Source organism: Tachypleus tridentatus, chromosome 13 (genome assembly GCF_004210375.1).
Source record: "Tachypleus tridentatus isolate NWPU-2018 chromosome 13, ASM421037v1, whole genome shotgun sequence".
Classification (NCBI taxonomy): domain Eukaryota; kingdom Metazoa; phylum Arthropoda; class Merostomata; order Xiphosura; family Limulidae; genus Tachypleus; species Tachypleus tridentatus.
In genome coordinates this window covers 129,730,398-129,757,135 of record NC_134837.1, presented here as the reverse complement: position 1 = coordinate 129,757,135, position 26,738 = coordinate 129,730,398, and the positions used below count along the sequence as shown (strand labels likewise).

At 31.7% G+C, this 26,738-nt stretch overlaps 1 protein-coding gene across 1 annotated transcript; it reads right to left on the bottom strand.

Moving 5' to 3' along the window:
• LOC143239840 (serine/arginine-rich splicing factor 7-like) lies at positions 1–26,738 on the bottom strand. The gene is made up of 5 exons (XM_076481407.1): positions 26,609–26,738; positions 23,507–23,735; positions 16,952–17,125; positions 4,390–4,554; positions 1–753 (listed from the first exon to the last, which is right to left on the bottom strand). Exons 2-5 carry the CDS (start codon positions 23,719–23,721, stop codon positions 663–665), a joined length of 645 nt encoding a protein of 214 aa, XP_076337522.1. The 5' UTR covers positions 23,722–23,735; positions 26,609–26,738; the 3' UTR covers positions 1–662.

The window sequence follows — 26,738 nt, the reverse complement described above, 5'->3', positions numbered from 1 at the left end:
TTATAATAAACACACAAAGACTGGTGATGTTTATTTATCATGAAGCTGAACGTACAACTTATTTGTTCACTATGCTGATGTTTTTCCTTCTTTGAGAAACTTGTGATCTAATTTCAAGCTATTGACAAGCTGTAACTAGCAATTACAAAAAGAATAAATTGTCAAAACATGCAGGCATTAAAAAAAAAATTCATATAATGTTGCTAAGTTGGACAAAGCAGAAATTTTGAAACCAACAAAGATAAATAAAATTAAAGAACTATTTTTATCATGTTTTTCAATCTAGTTAACACTTACACAATCTGCTTTAAATGCAAGACACTAATACTTTAACACTCATGCTATCTACCCAGCTTTAAACTTAACTGAATAAAATTAATTATACATATTTTCTAGCTAGCTCTCCAGTGGTTTGAATTAAATAGAGCAATTAATGTTAAATGTTAAATAGAATCGTGTCATTTAATCAGTTTGACTGCATACAGAGAATGTTTGTAACAAGTGTACGTTATCAAACTAGAGTCCTATATAAAAAACTACTTCCCACCACTGTTACAGAAACTATAAAAAATGAATAGCCGAAATTAACAGACTAAAATGTCAAATTATCTTTTAATGTATTTTCTCAGCTGCTAGTCACACAAAACAACAGTTCCCATCAACTAGTTATCACAACTGTCATTTTTCTCATTGACAGGAGATTTGGATGGTGATCTCTCAGACGAATCCTTGACGACTTTTGATCGACTGGAACTATTGAAAAATGAAAAAAAAAAAGCTTTTACACTCATTTAGAAAAAGCACTTGTAACAAAAATATGCTATGTAAAACTAAACTACAAAGAAAGCATCTCTTATTCAATGCTGTCAAAATGCCCTGGGATCAGGAATTTGCTCTTATAACATATACTTCTGGATTCAACTACTTTTTGCAAATTAATCTAGATTTATATGCTTTATAAAGTTATCACTTATTTTCATTTAAATAGAACCCTACTGACTAGATTCATCATTAACATCCATTTTTCCCAAAGACAGTCAACAAGATAATAATCAATTCATTTACTCCAAACTACTGTAGATTCTTGCCTGACAAAGTCTTTGCTAAGAGAACCAAAAACTCACAAATTAGAGAAAAGTCAGTGTAAGTATAATTCTACTTATAAATTTATATTCATTATAAGTCTTAAAAGAAATACATCTATCTTGTCAATCATATATATAAAACAAGTAATAAACATTTTATAAATGTAAATGATGAAGAGATGGCAATCCCAAAAAGAATTAAAGCAAAAATAAAGAGATAACATATACACATATCATACCTACACGACTTTTCAATATTAAAATTTAATGTTACAACGTAAAAGGAATGAATACAAAGAAGTTACAAGGTCAGTCAATTTGACCAATCTTACAAGATTATAATAATGAAGATGTTTTGACTCAATTTAGTTTTCCTAGTACACAAGTCTCGGACTCTTAGTTACGCTACAATAATGCTTACTCACACATACTATTTTGATAAACAAACTTCACGGCAATAATTGGAATATACAACTTCCAACTGCAGTAATATTAAAGTCAACTATACATTCTACAAGTATTCTACATGATACAGTGATCTAATGTTCATCTATTATTGGCTGATAATTTCCATTTCATCCTCTACTTAAGCTTTTTAAAGAAACACCAGATTTCTGTAAAAACAAACAAACTAACTAACTTCAACAATAACATTGTTAACAACAAAATTATGATTTTTATAAATCACTACCTGCTGGTCACTTTCTAGTTTGGTATCTAAATGATGGTTGGTTGTCTTATTTTCAAGCCTGTTGAGTACAGAAACAAATGAAAAAGAGTGGCAATCATGTTTTAAAATTAACATTTTCTTACACTGAAAATGTATTTCTAAGAGCTACTTAGCTTCTCTCACCCAAAACTGTCTTGATCCTTGACTATCTCTAAGCAATGGTAACTGTGCCCCAATCTTTATACCCCATTGGGTTTCACAGCTTTTCAAGTTGTGCTGATCATGTGACTACCTTCTATCAATCATACTGTGCCATCTATACAAGTGCAGCTACCTCCCTTTACTATTCTAGAGCATTTCTTACTTCAGAAAATTGGTAAAAACCAGAAAGACATATCAATGGGGAGAAAGGGTGGGAAGTACAATCAGAAATACACTTTCAGTAAAAAAATGTTAGCTTCTGAAACAGTCCTACCTCCCCTCACTCAATACTAGAATCCCAATCATTGCAAAAGCATAGGTGCAAGTGTGAATGCATATCAATATCTAGTCAAATAGAAAGTGACTGCACTGAAGAAAACAGTTGTGCAAAAAAAAAAAAAAAAAAAAAAAAAGAAGCACACCTGAGGGGTACAGCACTACTTCTAAAACAGACATGCTCTTCACCTAGAAATTAACAAAGGAAGAAAAAAGATAAAATTGAATTTGCAGGCACAAATGCATTCAGGAGAAATACATACAGCAGCAAATTATTGGAAAAGTGTTTTGTAACCATGTCTTGAAACAGCACAGAATTAACAAACACTGAAAGTCTAGCATGAAAAAGACCATGAACCCATATTATCAACAGTCAATCATTCGATTACATAGGAGTTTGTCAAGTTCAGGCCATTCTGACAAAACATTCAATGGAAACACCTTATATAAGACACTGCAATCAACAAGTACAGTCCTCCTTCCAGGTCAAAAATATCTAGAGAAGGTGCCATGGATTACATAAGATTATGACAAACACAAAAAACAACCAGTAGAAGCAAACTGCATAAGAAATTTTCAATCAACAAGCGCAGTCTGCATGGGCAAAAATACCTGTGAGAAGCACCTTTGATACTAAATATTATTGTATAATTCATCATTCATTATTATAATGATTATAACTGTAGCCCTCGTCTTGCCAAGTGGTAACCAGTAGTAAAAAAACTCCCACGCTCCACAGGAAGAGGGGGATGATGATGATGTGTATTGGAGAAACGACACACTGAATGTACCAGTGATTGTCTATTTTGAAAAGTGGGTAGATCCTGACTGTTGTAACCATGGGCCAATAAGACAGAAATTCTCATCTACTTAATTTATGAGGGCCACAAGTGACAATCCTTTATAAATGAAACTAGGAATTTTTAGTAAAAAACATTGATACATATACCACTGGACAAGCTGCCAATGGTCTAACACAAACACCACATTTCAACAGTAAGCATTACAGAATTATTTGCATCTAGTGCAAATATAATATGAAGTATACCTTACCAGACAAAATCCTAAAATATGATATGTATTACCTAAAAATGTACAAAAAAGTAATATGTCAACCTATCCCAGTCAAAAGCAAACAGACTTGTGCAGAACTGTAACAGGAAGAAAACAATACCTGCTCAAGGAAGACACATCCATGCTGTGTAGATAATTTGCAGCAAATGTATAAGCAGTTAGTTGTCCACATCACAGCATAAACAATCTCTTCCAATGGCTGGTGAAAGCAAGCAACTAAAAACAGAGAATTGGCATGAAGAAACATTGTCCAGATGGTAACCTTCCACAGACAAGTTACAATACACCCATCTTACAAGCTGATAAACTCAACCAGTGAGTGTAATAGGAGGCAGATTATGAAACTTAGATGGAATTCTTAGAACAGACAGGAACAATAACATGAAAAGGTGCAGTATGAGCCACATAACATCAGAGAAGAAACCAGACAAAATCTATCTGAAACTCAACTGGAGTAAGGGGGGGAAATGGAAAGTGAGGAAATAGAAGATTAACCCACCTAATCAGGCAACAGATATCTAGGAAAGGAGGGCCCCAGGCCCCATCACAATAAAGGGGAACAAACATAAGAACTATAAGGAAACAGGAAACATCCCTGGCTTAAATACAGGAATAACAGCAACGGCATGAAAGGAGGAGTAGTACTTAAAGGAAAGATGGTACAAAATTAAATATGTTAATCTCATTATTATTCAAATCATAGTGTGCATCACATGTGGCACATGGTGGCCACAGGTTAAATGGGTAAAAATAGGGCATTATGTAGTGCCAGTGGTACACTCAAGAGAAAGTTGTCTATGCAGTCATTCTTTCATAAAACATAACAAAATTAGCAGTATCTAACACAGTTTACAATGAAGTTTTACATTCCTATTGCATAATTAAAGAAATAACTTATGCCATGAACATGTTAATCATTTGATGATTTTCAATGTACATCTCAGGATGCCCCTTACTATTTGTCAATGAGAGAAATAGACAAAAAGTGACCGAATAGTTCATGTGTATTTTTTAAATATAAAAAGCTCAAGCAGAAGGGAAATAACTTCTCAATTTATAATATGGTTTGTAATCTCTACTCACCGGTTACGTGAGCCAGATCTACTTCTGGATACACTACGTTTTCTGCTACCACTACGACTTCTGCTGGGTTTGGCTACTGGACTTCTGCTCCGTGATCTAGATCGACTGAGGCTTACTGAACGACCACGTGAGTGGCTTCTAGAACGTGTACGGCGAGAACGAGACCTAAAATACAATATTAAAGATCAATGAACCTAAAAGTAATTCAGTAAAGAAATGGAAACCAAAATTAAATCATAAATGCTTACCTTTATTGCTTTTCTGTACAACACTTCCATTTATTTAAACAAAGTTTCTTAACTACCAAAGAACTGGAATGTTTATTTTTCTTCAGATAATTAATTCAAGTGTAATTTCCAAAGTAAATATAACACTTTAAACATTTACTTCAGTTGTAGCTTTAGTCAAACAATAATTATAAAATCTTTAGATACAAAATTATGTATATAAATAATGTCCAAGAACTATTAATTTAGTTGTAAATTTTCCTGCAATAACTTTATGAATTAAAACAAATTTTGTTTTAAAAAGCTTTGAAAATATTAATTATAATAAACATAGTTTCAAGTCACAATTTCACACTAAGCAATCGTGTGACAAAACAAATGCCTTGAGGTTATTGATAACTTTGAAGTTATCAAATCTATAGTTAAACATATCTAATGCAAATACAGAAACAAAAATCAGTAATTAGAAATGCAAGCTAAAGAAACTCAATGATTCATAAACTACCAATCAATCAAAATATTGCTCAAGTAAAATATTTTTGTTTCCTGAAACAATGCATTGTTAAGATTACAAGTAACATGAACTTTAAACAATGTTAAGCATTAGTAAAGAACTGTACAACACCACCACGAAGATTCTATTCAAGGCACATATTCCTTGATATTCCTATAGAGGTTTTTCACTTAGTATTATTTATCCGTGAATGATTCAGAGAATAATTTCATATTTGTAAAAGATGTCCCAGAAGTCTGGACTTGAAGAGAAAATAGATATATTATGTTATATATTATATTATGTTATATATTATATTATGTTATATATTATATTATATTATATATTATATTATAAAACATATTTAAGAAAAGAAAATACCCTGACAGCGCATTATACCAAGAACCGACACTTGTATGACTGTTAATGACATACAACTTTTAACAATAAATAAATTAAAAATAGTTTTTTTCCCTGTGGGTCCAGACTTGGAACACCCTGTATATTCACTAATAAATTATGCATTTTAAGTGAAACAGGGTGCTCTAGTTTACCTAATTTTGTCACCAGTCTCTTTTTCTTCAGAACAAAAATTCAGCATATGACAGAAGTGAAGATTTCAAACAATATTTATCCCATCTTAGCAATTTACAATTTATTAAGACTATTTTCACTTAGTAATCAAGTAATTGGCTGATTTGTCCATACATCATGAATTATAGGGAGAATAGATTTATTATAAAACTTGAATTTCCACAACTGTAAATAGGTACTAAACCTATTAAACTAACTCTAAAATGTAGATTTATAATGCTATTACATAGTGCTAATTATATGCCCACCTGAAAGACAGTACCTCACTTCCTTACCTGGGATTATATTTAAATAATGAAAGAGCACTTAACATAAAAAGACGGATGAAACTACAATTTGCGTGTGAAGCTACTTTAGTAACAGAGGTATCTGATAAAGTAGGACTCACAACACACAGTGACAGGACTAAACACAAATTTACGCTTCGTGATACTTGCATAAAATCATTTGGTGTGGACGAGGTTGTTTGTGCCCACAGTATCTCACAAGAAGTTCAAGCAAGTTCCTACAACAGAACCATTTGGAATAGTAAATAAAATACACATCCTAAACACTCCAACCCACGTAACATAAAGTGTGCAAGTTAAAAACTACAACTATTAATCAAATGAATAATGTAATTTTCTATCTAATTTCCAAAATTTATTACAAATTCATCCAATGAATAACCCTAATACCTCCCTAATTACATTTTATTCTTCCCAAGTAATAATTTCTCTCACATCCAATAAATGCACAAGATTCATCTCAACAGATTAGCATAGATCATTCAATCCTATGGAGCCAATGATCAATGTATGAAGGGTCAATTTTTATTGCAACCTACAACCTTACCTTTTTGTTACTTACACATCCAACATGGTTATCTGCTTAGTCTGTAACAGCCACATTTAAGAAAAGTAATGTACTGAATAAATGGTCAGCAACTATTAATACTAAGTGCAATTGCAGTTACAATGATTGGAAGTAAAATGTTAGTGGTGAGGGAGGATGATGCATTTCTCAATAGAACTCAAATCTGACAGAAACTAATAAATATTACATGTAAACTACATCATACAGGAAGTACCAGTACATCTACCTCTACCAGTACAAAAGTGTACTGACGGTGGTAGATTCGTACTTGTTCAAAGAGGAGAGAACAATGTTAAGAGGAATAAAGTTCTTAAGCAGTTTCAGCAACTAAACTTTTGTGGTTGACCTCTGGTTCTGAAAGTAGCTCCAGTGGAGAATATCCAAACTAATAGAGGTCACAAGGCAGAAAATTCAACTTTAGAACATTGACTGAGTACCTGATTAGGCTTGTTGTGCAGCATTCTTTCAATTGACTGGAATGAAAGAAGCACTACTGACAAGGCATTACAATACTTCAAAAATACTATGGCTGCAATGATCCACTGCAATTACACTTTATCAAGGTTCACTGGCTAGTTTGATACATGGTTCATTTCTCCTATGATTTGATTCAGTTTTTTTCTGAACGTCCTTTTATTTTATATAAAAGCAAATGCGTTAAACACAGTAAACTACAAATTTATTTTCCAAGCAAATGTGTGAACAGTATATACCATACAAAAATTCTAAATATACAGATTTCATTATTCTCTATAACTTGGTTTGGAAATTACATTACATTTCTAATTTCTTATTAATACAGCACATTAAATAATGAGCAAATCTGTGACAACAATGGGCAACTCACCAAAGTGTAAAACAAAGTACTTTCATCACACAAATCAGCTATTTGGAAATAATTTGGGTTTGAAGGTTTGGATCAAAACAGATTAGGAAAAAAAAATCATTAGATTAAAAGATTTAACTGTAAACTTTGTAAAAAGGAGGCCAGTTGTACACAGGAGCATGGTCAAAAACCTGAAAACATATAGCATCATAAGAAATGAAAATTAAAGGTAAAGTCATTTTTAAGTGGTAGATAATCCTAGCTTTAGAAGTCTATATACATAAGGATTAAGAACCAAGATGAAAGATCCCTTCCAAGTAAAACTTTAGTACAGTAGTAATTCCAGGTCTGTGCAAAAAAGGAAAAGGACAAATCTGACTCTGAAGTGAAAGGTCTTTCTTATGTTGCCCCCTTATCAATAATGGATGGACTTGAAGATCTTCTGTGACCTACTTTTTGGTTACTAGGTGGTTTATAAATGACAACTGTGAATTTAAAAATTCTGTTCAACAAACATGACAAATCAGTCACATACAGCTGAGTACATGACAGATGTACTAAAGGAAATTGTATCTTCTTAGAGCTTGAAAAAGAATTAACAATCCAACTAATATAAAACTAATGTTTGCAATGTAGCAAAACAGATGGCACTCTCACAACATGTGCAAAGTTTAGGTTACTTTAGCTGCTCAGAAAGGCCCCTGCATATCACAAGTGGATAAGTTGTTAGGACAGGAAGAAAAAATGTTGCCCTTTGCCAGAGGACCAGTGGGAAATGCTAAAGTGAAAGCATATTATGCTTCAGTTTCCTCAGGTCGAATTAATTAAAAGCATCTCAACCAGGTTGAACTGTAGTTTGACATGTAGTCTATTTGGAACAACAATCCACAAATGTGACAACACTCATGGATTGACAAATTCTAAAATGTAAGAAAGATATGGTTAAACATTTAGGCCTATCCACTGCAGAGGATGTTGTGAAGGTTTTGAAACCTAAAACTGTTATAACATCCTTTTATGATAAATAAATGCCAACAGTTTTTATAATACATCCACTGACAGATACTGATACATCTTACAATAGCAGAGGCTAATTCACTGCTCATCAGGTCACTCAAAAAGCCCATTAAAGGTGATTTAATGTTAATTTGTTAAACATATCTTTTGTACTTCCACTTCTGAGTTTACTAAATATTCAGAGAAATATGATGTGACTACTACAATATTAGCCTTAACATATGCTGAACTTATCGAAATCAATCCATTTAAAAACTTTGTTTAATATATACTGCAATAAATATGATCTATAAAACCATATTTTAGAAACAATTTTACACATTTATTTCTGGTGTATAGGCTGACATTTAACAGGTTTTTCTAGAAAGTATTGTCATCAATACAAAATTTATAACTTGTCCCACACTGATGCATCCTAGAAATTACATGTATTAACATCTCTAAGAATTAAGATTGTATTCTAACATGAAGCTTTATAGATGTCTAGATAATGAAAACAATCAGTAAGGTAGTGTAACAACAATGGCATATTTTCAACTCGCGAGATAAATTTAGTTTCATTCAACAAGATAAAGGATCATACATTTATATTATGAAAATGGATTTGTTTTGACTTTCACAGAAAGCTACATGGAGGCTATCTGTACCAGCTGTCCCTAATTTAATAGTGAAAGCAGTTAGTCATCACAACCCACTGCCAGCTCTCTGGCTACTTTTTTTACCAATGAATAGTGGAATTGATTATTAAATTATAATGCCCCCCCATGACCAAACGAGCAAGCATGTTTGAAGGCACAGGAATTCAAACCCATTCTCAAAAATGGTAAAAAAGATTAGACAAAATGGTACACATTACACTTTCAACTTGAAATAAAATGCATTAAACAACAATGTAGATAAATTTAATTATGAAAGTACACAAACATTTTGTTATAACAAAAAGGTATAAAATCTGCAAACAGCATCCAGTGCTCTAGGTATATGTTACAAAAACATTTTGAAAAACACTTATAAACAATGTGTAATTCCGATAAATAATTTTTAACAAAATAATGAACACATTTGTATTTGTTGTAAAACTATAAATTTCAACAAATAAAGAATAGTGAACCACACAACCAACTAACTATTCACAAAGGTACCTCTAATTAATTGCCAAGGAAGAATCTATGGTGAAAGCACCAAGCATGGTCACCTTGAATGTACTGCTGTTGGCAGTAACTTGATCACAAACTTACAGCTTAAAAAAACAAAAAAAATCTGCTACTGAAAACTGGTTTGCAGATACTTTCATTATCAGTCAAACCCGCAAAGTCCTTGTTTCAGAGAGCCGAGTCCAAAATTGCTAGTTTTAAGTAAGAGAATAGCATAGCACTAACAAGTAAGCTACACTTATGGCAGGAGGAAAGTGAACTTCCACTCCTGTACAAATTAGTTAAAATATACTTAAGTAAATAATTAGCAACATCTGTCCCAAGTGAGTGGTCTCCACTACAAAGGATACTGTAACTACCCAACAAACAGCATTATTTGGGGAAAATAATGTTGATAAATGTGTACTTCTAATAAAAAATTTGAAAATTTACATAATTTCTTGGCTTTAAGTACTGAGTAGTAACTTTGATCAATTTATTTCTCTATCACTCTGTGAAGTAGAGTTATGATTTTGTTAAATGAGGATGGTTACATTTTAAGTAATCAGGGCTAGAAAGTTTAACTTTTATTAAACAGTGACTTTCAAATTAGTCACATAAGATAATAGGTTTGGAAACTTGTGTGAATGATACCTTAAATACAAATTGAAAAAGTTTCAAAATTTAGTTCTATACAGGATTCAGATGTACATCATGAATTTCTATTACTTAAAAACATTTTGTTACACGCTCATACACTTTTATCATGTAGAATTAAGTCAGAATTATAAAACATTATAGAACATATTAACTAAAACACAAAAAATACTGTCACAGCACACCTTGGTGGCACATCTTTCCCAGTGGAAACTACAAATGAGTTGGAATAGCCCATTTTAGGAATCAGTCATAGCTTACACAATTATTAACACTACATCAACCAGTAGTTCACATCTGATGACCAGTAATGTACATACTTTTATTTTACATTATTCCCCCCTACACCACTTATAAAAATAAAAAGTTTTAAAATGTTACATAGTTTAAGACAAACAGTCTCAGTTTACTTACCAATTTAAAGTGAAGGATGAACTTGATAGTGGGATAAGACGAGGTCCATTCTTGTGTGATTTGTTTATATGGCAACTTGGAGAACTCCCTTTTCACTGTTTTAATTGCTATCAAAATAGAAAATGCTGACTTGCACAGGTAAGTTGATTGGAAAAGCAAAAGGATGCTTTTCTTGACAGGTCAGGGTATTCTTGGGGAATTAGCATTCCAAAGTTCTCATGGTGTTTTGACTCAAATTCTACCTGTATAATTCTACAAGATTCTAAGAAGTTATGCTGCCTTTAAGTCTATTCCAGATCCAATCATGTTCTTCTGTTGATGCTTGGAGTTAATTTGTATATTCACACTAAGGTTTTCCACAATAAACAGAAGCAAGGCCACAAAGATCATTGCATTTTTTTTCACAAGTTCTTTGCAAAATTCAAACATTTTGTCACTCAAATCAACTATTCTGATCTTACAGTAACAAATTAGTCACAGCGTTTATCAAAAATATCAACCAAGTAGCACAATACTAGAAGCCACTTTTCATCCATAAAATATAAAAATTGGGTTGCAGTTAAAAAAAAAAAAAAAAAAGTATTTTCAGACACATAATGGAATTGAGTGTACCAACACATCTGTATGCAGCAAGAATGTCATACTTGAACCCCATGTCTCCACAAAGAATAGAGAACTACCTGCTGTTAAAAGCTCTTGTTTTAACAAGGTTCACAACACTCTCGGTACCTTGTAGCACTGTTTACTTTGAGTAAATTTTTTTTAAGTTAGTGCTTTTTTGTATATGACACAATGTGCAAGTGTTGCAAGTACAGCAAGGACATTTACTTTGGTTTAAAAAATTGTTTCCCATAAATGCAGCTGGCCCATAAGTGTACACCCAACCAATTAATCAGAGATGGACTATATACGATGAAAGACTCATCAACAAGAGATGGCTTTCTCTGTGGCTCTCCCTTCCAATATTGGTAAAATAAATACTACACATACTTCTTTGTGACAGTACTGCATAAATACCAGAAGCTAAGATAAATTTCCAACATCTGTGGTTTCATGAAGCTGTATGGTGAATTTAAGACTATTGTGGATGTACGTTATCAATCATTCTTTATGTCAAAAGAGAATACGTCCATACACTCCTGACAGTCTCATCATACTTCTCTTGCTACATTTGTATAACAGCAGGAAAAAATAAATATTTCTTTCAAATGTGAGACTTCATGCTTTCTCCAATTCAATAAAATGTTTCTAAAGGAGACTAAGTCTTTTGTTAATGGTCTGCTTTTCAAGCAAGCTGCTTTGCTCATTTAATTGTTTCACTTGTTACCTGAACAACTCCATGGTTTTACCCACATCAGGGCATTTGGTTTCTAGATGTCTTGCAAGTTTACTTGGCTTCGTGCTGCCATTAGTCAAAAGGTGTGAACAAATAACAGAGTGGTTTTACCTTGTTATTAACAACTCTAAGGAAAACCTCATTGTAAATAATCCTCCCAATATTTATGAAGTTTTTTTTAATTGTTTACCTCAGAAACAGCAGAAACAGAAATCACAAATGCTTTATAAGGTTACAGAACAATCTATTCATTCTTCATCATTTGTCTACTTCTGAACCATCACTAAGAGATGCATCAAATTTTGCCAATACCTAACACCTATTCATCCATGTATTACACAAACTAGTATATTGAAACTAATGTCCAAAACTTGAAATTAAAAAACTGACAAATTTATAAATTCTCATACCTCAGCCACTCAATCAACAATCACATTGGTTTTTGTGTGAAATTTAGCCATGATTGCAGGCTAAATTTCAATATCATTAATTTGTAAACTTTAAATATAATTATGGATTTCATTATACTGTAACTAATCCATCTCTTCACCCTGAATCCTGATTAAGAAAGGGGTATTGCTGCTTGGGTTTTGAATGCTTCTAATAAAATAAATACTTTAAATATTGTACTCGTGATTACTTGTGATGTGTAACATTCTAATCAGCTATTTTATGCTGATTTAATCAAGCATTCTCTTAAGCTAGTGACAAAAACAACACAAAACAAATGCAATGGAGGTTTAATCAGGTAAAGGGGAGAATGAAATATTAACTATACAGATTCAGGAGCAACCAATCAGTGTCATTTGTCAATTCTACTTATAAAACAAGGAAAACAATCAGCAGTTTGAAGAGCAACAACCTTATTTGTAACTTATACTTCAAATTTCTAATATACTGAGATACAGTGCTTTGGGACAGCCAAAAACTACTATCCTAAAAAACATGCATTAGATTTCCTATGGTCAGAGTGAAATTACTTTTGCCCATTGGTATTAACATGTTCAAATACAAAACTTTATATAACAACTCCATACTGAAAAGAAAAACAGAATGTTTAACTGTATAGCCTATTTAGTTTCCAACATGGAATTAACCTGCATTTGTTCTTTCAACAGTCTGCATGCTAGCACAGCTCTCCACCCTAACATATTTGCATACATACTGAACATATTTCCCAGCATTAATTACTACTACATTACTTAACAGTACAGAAGTTTTTAAAACTAGCTTACATTCAAACTTATAATTTATGTACTTCTACAATCAGTTACCCACTCCCATATTCACTCTCTGCACCACAGTTTGTACATCAAAAGGCTAAACCAATACTCCTCTTGGAAAGCAGGTTATTTTGTATAAAGGTTTTGCAATTGTTATTTTCCTCAGACATTACTTCAAATTAATTAATCTAGATTACAAATGGTCCATTGACCTTAAACTAGTTTTAGGTTTTCTCAAATAGTGCTGAACATTGTATGTAGTATGGCATGATAGATAAAAAGTATTAAAAAATGTTTCAGCAACACATACTTTAAAAATTAAAATTCAGAAATTACCTCAAAAGTTTATTTAAACCCCCAGGATTCAGACTCACAACTGTTTACCTTGAACACAAAAAAACCAGAATAATGGAATAGTCCACTATGTTCTTTGTTTTGTGCCTATGATGAAGGCTCTCATCAGTGTAAAAGGTAAGACTTTTAAAGTATTTTCATGTATATATTTCTTTCCCATAAATTTCCAATATGTCAACAGTACAGCATTATGCACAATCTCATAATATTTCAAGATATCCATAACTTTAACTTATCAACAAAGACGTAATCAAGACCAAGTTGGTGAGACCAAGACTGAGCAGGTGAAGACCCAGATCATGATCAATTTTTTTATGTGACAAATCTTATAACTTCAATAATGTTTTTGAATAAAAACAATAGATACAACAAGTCAAGTTTACTTTTTCAATTTTTGGTCACAAAAAAATATATTGATTTCGATCTTGCCCATCCAGACTTGGCTATGTTGCTGATTACCAGCAGACCAAATTCAAGTGGACAGACTGTTTAACAGGCCCACAATACATTCATCATTCTTCAGAAATGGGAGAACTCGGACTTACCTGGAAAGTGCTTTGGATATTTTTCCAACTGAGACTTATCTAAAGTAATTAAAAATCAGCAGAGTTCACCCTTCTAATTCATGGATTTTTACTTGTTACCCCATTTTCAACATTAAAATATGAGGAAGACATTGTACTTTATTTACAACTGTGATCATTCACCTACAGACTGAAGCTTCCTTGTGAAATTCAGAACTTTTAGACTCCATGCACATAATAGATGTGCTGCCTTAAGTACTTTATCTTCTGATGAATTTTACATGACACATTTAATGCCAGGTTTCAACATCTGCTTAGAATCAAGATACAACATATTTGGAGTAAGCAACCTCTTGTTCTTAGTTATAACATTAATTGGTCTTCCACTTCTTCAGAATATTATTCACATGAGAACGGGTATACTGAAATATACTGGGCTCTCATATCACTATTGCTACATCTAATAACCACTACTCTTTCAAGGTCAAAGTTGCTGTTCTTAAGCTGCATGAATTCCACCTGGCTGGTTGTTGCAGTGCACCATAAGATTCCAAAGCAAGATCAAAAGAAACAGAACCAAGAACAGCAGGAAGTGGGAGTCAATGTCTTAGTACTCTTTGTAACAGTGTATTTCAACACATTTTTGTTTGACTTATTTAATCTTTTAGAGTACTTTCATTCAAAAAATTAATGAAATACAGCAGTACTTGTAGAATTGCTTTGCTTAAGCCATCTTATTTCCAACTGGTTGGTTGTTTCAGTGCACCATGAGATTCACATGCAAGTTCAAAAGGAACTAACTAAAGAACAGGAGGAATCAATGTCTCAGTACTTTTGGTAACACAGTATATTTCAAAACTTTATTTTTCTTTTTGCCTGGCTTATTCAAGTCTTATTCTTATAAAGTACATTACTTCAAAAATTATAAATGGAGTACAGTGGCACTTGCATAAACATTGTTTTCAGCATGAGGATACAGATAGCCACACAAAACTATCCAAACATCCTATTGTTTAACGCATAAGCATACACTCACATATACAACTGGTACGTAAAAATATCAGATACAGCACTGTGAAGACATTAATCAATTATTATTTGTTTTTTTATACTAATTGACAACTGCACCAGCTAAGGCTAAAAGAAATGCAAGTTGCATTTGAGATAAAAATTAATGTAAGCCCTCCATACATTGTGCTAAGGAACACAATGTATTTGTAATTGTATTATTAATTTACTAAAAAATAAAACCAACTGCTTAATAAATGTCTCATGCATAAACAAGAAATTATTCAAAAAATCTGAAGAATACTTTTTAAAAGTTTTTTTCTTTCAGAAAGAAAAAAAAATAGTGTGACTATTCCTTTTTATTAACCTTAAGAATTCAGGACTTAATTTTTTAAAAAGCAGGACCTAAATTCACTATTCCACATTAAGAAAAGTCTTTCATACCAAGTATCACTGCAAGTTGCTGAAAAGTACTTTTGTTTTCCTTGGTTTAGTGCAGCAACTACTACAGTTAAGATGAAGTTCCTTCAATGAATGTGAAATAACTTTCTTTTTGCAAAATTATCAAGTAATTAAATAAAATTTTCAAATGAAATAGTATGGTAATTAGTGTGTATTCCACTCTGTTAACAGATGCTCAACAATAGGAATGTTTTTCATTCCTTCTCGAGAAACAGGTTTTAATAGATGATTCCAGGTGTATAAAACATGTAAGCCATTTGTTTAGTATTAGATTGGCCATTAATTTTTTGAAAATAATGATTTTATCCAAAAATGTGTACATGATTATATGAGATGACCTAAGACATGTTTACAATTTTGAATTTCTTAATATACATTATTACATTCTATTACTTTTGTCCCATTGAATTTTATTTTTCTTACAAGATAATTTTAAAATGCTTTTGAAAGGGATATTTTTAAATTTGAATGTGTTTTTATTGTGTAAAACTTGTCACTTTTAATTTTTGTAAGCATTCTGCAACTTACCTTGAGTTGTAACATCCCAACATTTCCTCAAAAACAAGTCAACAAAATTCACAAACAAATTAGGGTGAATTATATTTCTTCAAAGTATTTTTTTTTACTAGGCTCATTTTTAAAAACTAATGCTTCCAATCCAAGAATGATTTAACATACTACTGTTTTTGAGCAAAATTACCTTTTCAGTACATTTGATCAAACCAACAGAAAAGTAATGGCCTAATAATGCCAGATAGGTGATGTTTGGAGGAAATGTCAGGACAGCTGAGTAAACCTTGGAAGTCTGTAGATCAAAGTAGACCACAGACAGTGATACAGATGTAATAAACACTGACGAGGAAAAAGGTTGACCACAACCTGCAGAAAACTGAAGCAAGCAGTGCCGCTCAGGTGAATCAGATGATCAATATCTCACTGGTATATTCTGATCATATCTCACTGGTATATTCTAGCTGCCAACACAAGTTTGTGTGGCATGTGTCGAGCTGAAAATGCAGACAAACTAGCAGAATGTTGACATGTTGCTGCAGATCACTTGACAGGTGCCAGTGATGCATCAACTATAGCTGCTCGTTGCAAAGAGTTGATTTTAACCAGACTGATGATGCCTTAGCCTACAAAAATATGGTTAGAAAAATAAATGTTACTCAAGCTTGACAGTACGTAAGCTTGGATAAATAATAAAGTTTAACATTCTTCTTCAAAAGGACTGAACTGTGAGCAAACAAGATTCACGTAATACATATTTCTTAATTTTAACATGCATATTCAGCAATATGTACAAAACCCTAAGTGAACTACGTACAGTATATGTTTACAAAATGCTATAAATTGAAATAAGAAACATCGCTAATGCTAAGGAACACTTTCTCTTTGTATCAATAAACTACTCTCAAATCCTTGCTTTTACTCCTTACCTGGATCTATACCGTCTGCTTACTTTACGGCAATCTCTAGCATAATGGCCACGCTCTCCACAATCATAGCAACGATCTTCTGGATTGAAAGATCTTGAATAAGGTCCTCTATATTGACTGTGTCTAGATTTACCATTAGACATCTCAACTCTGACTCGGCGTCCACAAAGTGACCTACACGTTTTGTTGAAAAACGTTAAATGAAATTATGACCTTATTTTCAGTTGTAAAAGAACAAATTATGCATAAGACTAACCTGTTTCACAATAAGAAAAACTTTAAACCAATATAATTTTATTAAAAGCATCTTAATAACAGCAACCAGGAAAAATGTTAAATTATTTAAGTCTACAAATTATATTTTGGAATTATGAACACACCTCCTCACTTCACAATCACCAGGTGAACAAAGAGTGTTTCACTTGCCCCTGTCATTATGGTACCTGTGCTGAACTAATGATTTAGCATGGGACTACTTCTCATTCAGAATTATAAAACAATGGTGGACATCCTTCGGGTAAATAATATATAAAACTAACACTGTCTAAATAGAAGGGGCATGGTCCCTAAACCTCATAGCTTTGTGTCAAATATGATCTAGAATTATGAGTAGACCCCTCAGAGGCTTGTGCCACTCCAATAAGGACGACCCCCAACACTGGCCTCAAGTATAATTCAAGTTTTAATATTATACATTATTGAATTTCTTAACTTAAAAACAAAAAATGCACCTAAACATCAATTTTTGTGTCATATGCTATGTTGAATGCAGCATTGATTAAAGCTATACATTTGTTATGTTCAAATACAAAGCCTGTAGTTTCTTATGAATTTGGAACTCAAGTTACATATACTGACAACCATAAAATTAGAACTTTCAATGTTTACTATTTGCAAAATTAAGTTTACCGACTCAATGCAGTGAACACACCCACCTCTTTCCATTTTTGGAAATGCATACATTTTTGAGGGTGGATAACTAACTAAAAGCTAAGAATGTCCCATAGTGATTTTCTCAGCATTCTTGTAAGATACAATATTAAATGTTCTGAACAGTAAGGTAAAACTAATGAGGTTAATTTCATATTCTTTTAGACCCAAATATAGCTTAATTACTGAGCTTGCTGAATCACAGAATAATTTCAAGGTATTGAAGGAGTAAACTGATTTTCAGGTATTTCAAAAAAAAAAAAAAAATGTATATACACATCCACCTTGTGCAAAATTCAATAAAACTTCACAACCTATGGCAAGCAGCAAATAAGTACAAACTTTATAATTAGTAGAGATAATCATTTTCTATTCTTTATTTACTCTCTAATGTTTTAAGAAAAATAACTGAAATGTAATAACTTATTTGTAAATAGTAATAGTGTATATACATATACAGTATAACTGACGCGAGACCATATTTTTCATAATACTAGTCCACTAAAACATAGCCAAGACAGTAATTCTTGATGAGGAGAAACCCACTTGAAATAAAAATGTATCTCAGAACAGCTGGTATGGGTATTAACACTCTTGTATCAAAAACATAGTTTTCTGCTTGTCACTAAAAGTGTTAATACCCATACCAGCCATTCTGAGATACATAGCCAAGACAGGTTTCTTTGTAAAGGCAAGTTTTATATTGTTGCATAGGGTAGCATGAGCGCATTGTAACTTCTGTATTGTTAGGCAGATACAGATGAAAAGATCAGTATAATAGTAAGCATGTATAATGTTAAGAGATTTAGTTTCTACAAATAAACATGTTTTTGTTATCTGTAGTCATTCTAGAATGAGAAAATCACAACTTGCATTTCCTTATTTTTTTTATGGTGATTACAAAGTCAGTCAAATCAAACGAACTCTTGCAGATTCAATAGTAAAAGTACCAGATAAAGTGTAACAGTTTTTCTTTAAAAAAACATTTGCTAATTATTTAAAGTTTATAAAATATTTTGCATGGGAAATTTTGAAAATTTTCTTTTGTGTTATGGTATTTTAAATATTAAAAGTACTTTGCATGTTAGATAATCAACATCCCAAAAGAAAAAAAAAGTATGAGAAAATGTAACTTAAAAAAATCTGATAGTCTGTTAATGAAAGCCTCATAATGCTTACTGATAATCCCACTGACTTCATGAAATCTATAACAAGCACAAAATAGTTACAAGGTTGGTTCCTGGTACCAAGCCTGTATTGAAAGAGTGGATACATGCTTAACATCAGAACTTTCTTCAACCACTGGATTAATTTGCTTTGGTATTTAATTATTTTTATCTTATATGTAGGTGGCCATTTGTGTATTTGTGAACAAACAACAACAAAAATTCCCTAAGGTTTATGGGCATTTCTTGCTTGACCAATGAATTTCTGATGTTGATTGTGTACCACTGTGTGCAGTCATTGTTTTACAAATGAGCATTAATTCCACATTTATTTTCAGTAGATCATAAGTTGATAATTAAATAGTGAAAATATTTTACTTTCACAATAAAGGGCCCGGCATGGCCAGGTGGTTAAGGTATTTGACTCGTAATCCAAGGGTCGCAGGTTCAAAACTGTTATATTAAACATGCTCACCCTTTCAGCTGTGGGAGTGTTATAATGTGATAGTCAGTCCCACTATTTGTTGATAAAAGAGTAGCCCAAGGGTTGGTTGTGGGTGGTGATGACTACCTGCCTTTCCTCTAGTCTTACACTGCTAAATTAGGGATGGCTGGCACAAGTAGCCTTCATGTAGCTTTGCACAAAATTCAAAACATACAAACAATTTACAATAAGGGTAATGTTGTTATTTAACCCATTCACCATGGGTGTGGTCCCAGGGATTGATCTTATAACCATTTTGTGCTTGCTAAAATTTTCATGCTACAATTTTTAAATTAGTAAGCATATGTTCTCTAATTTGGCAGATTATCAGTAAAAGTTACAAGGCTTTCATATTAAAAATATCAGATTAATAAAATTAAGTCTAGGTTTTTTAAACAATGTTTTTCTTATGCCTTTTCTTTGCATGTTGCCTATCTAATATGCAAAGTAAGTTTCATTTAAAGATTAAAAATACTTTTGTATATCAGAAAATTTTCAATTTTCACATATAAAATCTTTATTGTGCCCAAATAGTTTTATGAAATGTTTAAGAAAAAAACTATTTTTACTAACAAATTTCTGTATAGGTTCAGTCAATTTGACCAATCTTGTAACCATCATGTAAAATTAGGAAATGAATATAAATTACGCCTTTTTCATTCTAGAATGATTACAGATTATGAAAAAAATATATATGTTTATACCAAATAGCTTAAGTATCAAAACCTTGTACATTTATATTTATAAAGTGATTTTTTATATTGACCTTTCAATCATGTCTTACTAATACAGAAGTTGCAATGATGTGGCACATGTGGACTCGTTACCATATCAAATGATATGAAACTGAATGTTTAGTTTTTACAAAGTCATTTATCTTGGCTATGTTTTAGTAGACTATTATCTGGTAAAATAACACATTTCAATTATTATAAATTGTTTATATATATAGATTATTACCATTTACAAATAAGCTCTTATTTTTCTTAAAATATAGAACAGTAAAATAAAGAAAGCAAACAGTTATCTGTTCTAGTTATAACCTTTGTACTCATCACTGTTTGTCTCAGCTTGCTTAGCCTTAAACTTCACATATGGATGAGGTGAAACATTTTAAGGTTTTATATCTACATTTGAATAACCAAAAATTCATAAATTACTTCAATGATACCACAAAATTCCATTATAATTTATCATGTTGAATAACTGAGCTGTATTTGAATCTAAGAAAATACAAAATCATGAAGAACTACAGACTCAGATTACCAGTTCAAAGGTTTGTCTCAAAAGAAACTTGTAGTTGAAGATGGGTGAGAAGATAGACATTCTGAGCTTCACATAATGTATAGAAGTAGGTATATATAAGGGACCATTTCCAAAAAGAGAGGTGAATGGTGGCCACTGTGTTTGATTTACTGAATATAGTAATAACTCAGCAAATAAAAAAAAGGTTATTTTTTATTCTAGCTTGTCAATATTAGTAATTTGAATTTCTACAAAAATACAGAATTTGTAAATTTTACATCACAAACATCTAATCTGAACCACAGCTGTAATTCAACATACCACCTAAAACAAAAATTACTGTTTAGATATGTAAAATATTCACTTTTAAATTAAGAAATTATATGTATAATATTAAATTTGAATTATAATCTGTAGTTTGATACTAAACTACAGTACAGGTAAATTCATAAAATAGTAGTTAAGTAAAATTTTGAATACAATTCAGCAAATGCGATGGCATGGCCTTTGTCCCATGACCTGTCTGGAATGAGTTAAATACTTAGAATTAACATATAAAATTATCTTTAAACATCTGTGGTAAAAGTATATGAAAAGAGAGGAAATCATGTCTTCAGATACATTAATTTAGGAGTAAGTTGCTATGTTCTTCCTAAACTTTTTCACAAAGAAAGTCATAAATGCAAGGTAGTAAAAACTAATAAACTGAAAATAAAATTTATAGCTTTCTACTATACTGAAACTATTGAAATTTTGTTGGTGAATAATAAACATACTCTGGACATTTTCAAACTTATTCCAATTTGAAGTTAATAAACTATCACCCTAAAATGTCAACAATAAAATATTCAAACAACTAGTTTTGACTGTAGGCCCATATATCATGTAAAAGTTAGTTGGCAATGTGGTGTTGCTAGTGGTAGGACAAATAGGATTTTAGACTATCTACAAAAATATTGAAAACGAGTCTAAAGAGGTTATGATTTCATTGTACAGGTCACTAGTTAGACCACATTTGGGACATTGTGTTCAGTCTTGGACTCCTTTCCTTAGGAAAGACATTTACCTGGAATGGAGAGGTTGACATGAGATGAAGATCCTTAAAATTTGTTTCTCTGTAGTTAGAGGGTTTCTGATACAAGTGTTTAAGATTGTAAAAGGAATTGAGTGTTAGCACATCATCTTTTCTCGTATCCAAACAGTGAGAATATTAAGACTAGGGAACACAAGTATAGATTTTGGCAGGGTAACAATCATCTTCAGCTAAGATAATTTTATTTTGCTAATAGGGTGGATGGCCTTTGGAATGGGTTGCCTTCAGATGTTGTAAAAGCAATAAATTTATAGTTTAAGAGAAAGATTTAAGTATATAAATGATTAGGGCTGGTTTAAGTATTTTTTTGTTAATTCAATTTTGCATGTGGAATAGCTGAGATGGACCAGCAAATCCCATGTTGTCCCGCAATGTTATGTTCAAAACTTTTATTGTTGTAAATAGTTATTTTTAAAAAAATGTGCAAAAATCAGCACATGGTATTTGATAAATAACAGATGCTTGTGAAAATAATGCCAAAACTTGTTATATGGAATATTTATATTGAATGTTTATCAACACAATTTGTGAAGTTTTTAAATTACGTTAAATGTTGCTAGAGATCTATAATTTGAGAAACTGTATTGAAAACTGGGGTAGTTCTGAATGTTTTAAAAAAGAAAGGGTCCAATAAAACCTCTACTATTTTCCTGGGTCCTTTACATCTTACTTTCACTGGATCCACTCTGTAATGAGTGTTGCCCAGACAAGTGTGCTTATTCTCAGTCTACTTCAATACTAGCACTTGATTTCATTATTCTCACTACTGGTCGCATCAGGCTCTGTAGAAATGAGGTGTTCCATAAGACCATCTAGACACTTACCAAATGGTATTGCTATATTATAACGTGTTGATAGGGTTAGTCAATTAATACCACTAGTCAGCCAGTTCTTATTTTCATTTATTTCAAAATGGTAAAAACCCTATAACCCAAATGTTCTTGAAAGGTAGACCATTTTTCTTTTAGGGCAAACTTATTTAAGACATCTTTAGTACAAAAAACATATTTCTCACCAGAATTACAACTTATACATTTTGTAGATACAGTTGATATGGACTTTAAAAACTTTAAAACAAAGGATGCAACATTGTTATGACCTTCTTACGTAATCATCAATTTAAGAAACTTTTGAAAACGTGACCAAATGGCTTGTCCACAACCTTCCAAACTTCACAATAAATTCCATCATTCTTCTCTGAAGAAGATGCGACTAATTATTTTCTTGGGAAACAAATTACTTATCACTCAATTTCACTAACTTTACAATATATTAAATACTTTATAATCTGCTATATACAATGGTACTTAAACTTTGGCTTTAGCAATTTTCAAAGCTGTTCTTTCTTAATTGTCTCCACCATTTTATGACCTCCAGAATTTAATGTGAACAGAAGCCTGCAGTAATAAATATTCAGATACAGAAGCAAAGTTAAGAAAGAAACAAGACATGGTTAATGTTATTCTCCTAAAAAATATAAACCTATGCTTGGCATCAGCAGAGATTCTGAAAATCTGCATAAGCAAGTTTACAGTTTTGTCCAAGCTGTAAAAAAATTATAAATTTAAATGTTTTACATTTTTCTTCACTATGTCAGCATATCAAACCCATGAGAAAACATCTTTTTCAATACTTACTTTCCATCCAAAGCTCGAGTGGCATCTCTTGCATCTCTTGGATCTTCAAATTCTACAAAGGCAAATCCAGGAGGATTTCTTGCCACCCAAACGCTTCTCAAAGGACCATAATATCCAAAAGCTTCTTCCAACTCATGCTTTGACCCATTATTTCCAAGTTCACCAACATACACTTTACAATCTAATGGGGCACTATCTCTGTATCTCCCTGACATGACAACAGTATAATCTGTCAAAAAATAAAAATTTTTAGAAGTTTATTATTTAATTTTAATTAATGTAAAAGACATTCTATAATACCACAACTAACTGTTCTGATTACATCACAAAGGAAACTGAAAAGAAAGTATTAGCCACAAATTAATATGCTGTCACTTCTGTGGAGCTAGAAATTAATCATTTAGCTTTGAACAATTACTTAAGTCTCAAAACATACATACATACTCCAAAAAGACAATTCTATTGACAGTGTTATATCCCAAACGAATAGCATACTTTCAGCTTCTGTATTCAATTTCACATATTAGTGTCAGCTGATAAGGGAAATCATAGTTGTAACGAAAACAAATTAGACTACATTAAGTAAAATACAAACTATTTTAAATGTCACACAAAGGTAAATAACTGAAGTCAGATCCACAAAAAGTAATAAAAATAAAGTGAAAAGATTTTTTATTAAACCATGTACACAATAATTTATGGACATAAAATGAGTATCTCAATATTGAATTAGCAGGTAGTCAAATGGGTATCTTACAATATTCTAAAAGCACATAATACTGTCCTTTTATACATATTGAAGAATTTATACACATGAATACATATCCTTTAACCCTTTCGGCACTGAATAAAAACTTTTAACGTTTGGCATGGCGCTGAATATATGTTTGATACTTCAACTAATTACGGTATCAGTACTAATAGCATGATATCTCGGCAATAACACAACAAAAGTCCCCGAAATATTCATTGATTGTACTCAATACTATATATGTGAAATTCAATACATAAGAATAACAGGAATAAAGGAAGGTCGCCTGCTGCGCTGAGCCTTCAAGTCGACTGTGGTCACCAACCGCGCCAAAAGGGTTAAAAGATATTTTTTTTTAATGAAATGAAAACTTTGAATTTATTATTATTTAAATAAATATACTCCATGCTAGAGATGTCTTCTACAAAAAAGTTCATTATTCAGTAAATTTATACTGTTATGGAATCAACACTATCACTACTATTCAACAATTTGTTGCTCTGTTTTCATGAAAAACAAAGTCCCTGTATTTTCAGCCTACACACTACTGCTGGTATTATGATATTGTCATCATCATTAATGGTTATGGACAAACCAGTTACCTTCTGAAGAGCTTGAAAAGCAACATGAAGGCACAGAATTCACAACTTTTGACAGAGTTAACATACAGAAATTAAAGTTTTAGTGAAAGTAGTGTTCTAAAGTATTTAAGAGTTTTGGGAGATTACACAAACAATATCTGAGAGTTTTTGAGACAAAGTATTTTTAATCTTAACATGAAAATAAGGGTAAAAAATTATATTCAGAGACAAATATTTGGCAAAAATACATCATTCAAAACTAATTAGTAATGTTTACTAAAACCAAGCCTATACTGAGAAAATGTTCGTAACTAGCTCAATGTTAAATATTCAGTGTACATACATACTTTGGTCTAGCTAGCTAAGCTAGGGGTGTAGACAGCATGCTTTCCAAATGCCATTAACAGACTGCTACAAAGTGTATGTTATGTGTACAATGGAGTGTGAAAATAATGTATATATCATTTGGCAGAAATTTCTGTGAAATAAACATCAGCTTTGGCATATCAAACTGAAATGTACCAGTTTTTCTTGTACAAGGTCTCAAAGACAACATACAAGATAAAAAAATGATTCACGTGTTATGCTAAGCAAATAAGAAAGTGATTTCCAACTCCAGTTGATCTGATATGCAAATTGCAATGGAATTGCATATATTATGTTCTTTGGGTGGGAATACTATTACTATACTCACCTCTTATCTTCAAAAATCCCTAAAGGACAGATTAAGAATGCAATGTTTAAAAATGGAATCGACTTAATACCAAGTCTCATAAGTAGTATTGCAATTTAGATCTTGTTACTGGCTACTCGAAAGCAGTAAAATAATGTTTAACAGTGGAGACATTGTTTAAACTGAAAATATGTTACCACATCATAAAACTCTTTGCTAGTATTTTTTAATGTTTTTTAGTTACAGAATATTTTTTATTGTTACTTTGATGTAAACAATGCTCAATGTCTACCTGCTGAATTACTAGTATTACAATTCATTTCTTTCACATAAGCAGCCGAAAAAACCAATAAATCCAGATTTTGAAAAATGCTCTATTCCTGGTTAAAAAAAAAAATTTTAAAATTCTAACTGCTCTGAATTTCTTTTTAGTTTTACCGTTACTAAATAATGGATTTATATTCAAGTAAATGTAGTTTTAAGCCTATCCAAACACAATACTGAAATATGTAGTTAAAATGAGGCCTAAACCTATGACCTACACAATTACATCTACATTGAGATCATATTCAGTCTTTTTATAAAGTTACCCTTAACTTCGAACTTTACAGTTCTGCAAAAACTTTTAATGGCGTGGTACAGATGCATTTATTTCTATTCTCATACTCAACTGCATCAGTAAAATATATATCACGTTTGATTCAAACTGACATTTGAACTAGTCGGTTTTTTTGGTTTTTTATCAACGTTAGGCTTAACCCAACTTGTTAACCTGAAGACGACCTAGGAAGGTCGAAACGTTGCTCTCTGCTTATCAACAAAAGTGTCATAACCCATATCAGCCGTTTTGAAATGCATTTTTATTTCAAGCGGGTTTCTTGCCATCAAGAATTACTCCAACTCAGATAATTTATATTACTATGAACTAAGCCTAACACTGATAAAACAGTAATAGTATTAGCCTTATCATTGTCTATCTATCTATAATATACGCATTTTTTTCTTAATTATTAGAACTGAAACTAACAACTAAACAACAATCTATTACTTGAGTATTCTTCTGGAGTTAAAAAGTACTAAATAGAATGCCAACTCACCTCAATCTCAATAATAAAAATCTTATACTGATTGTGCAACTCTACTACCACTACCTGTGTGCTTGGACCAAGAAACAACTTCCTAAAACGCATGCGTATAGATTACAATCAATAGGACCAGTACATCAAA

Coding starts and splice junctions, on each gene's coding strand:
- LOC143239840 (XM_076481407.1), bottom strand. CDS start 23,721: ATGTCAGGGAGATACAGAGATAGTGCCCCATTAGATTGTAAAGTGTAT. Junction 4,555..16,951: donor AGCAGACGGTATAGATCCAG/GTAAGGAGTAAA, acceptor ATTGTATTTTAG/GTCTCGTTCTCGCCGTACAC. Junction 754..4,389: donor AGATCTGGCTCACGTAACCG/GTGAGTAGAGAT, acceptor ATTTTTCAATAG/TTCCAGTCGATCAAAAGTCG.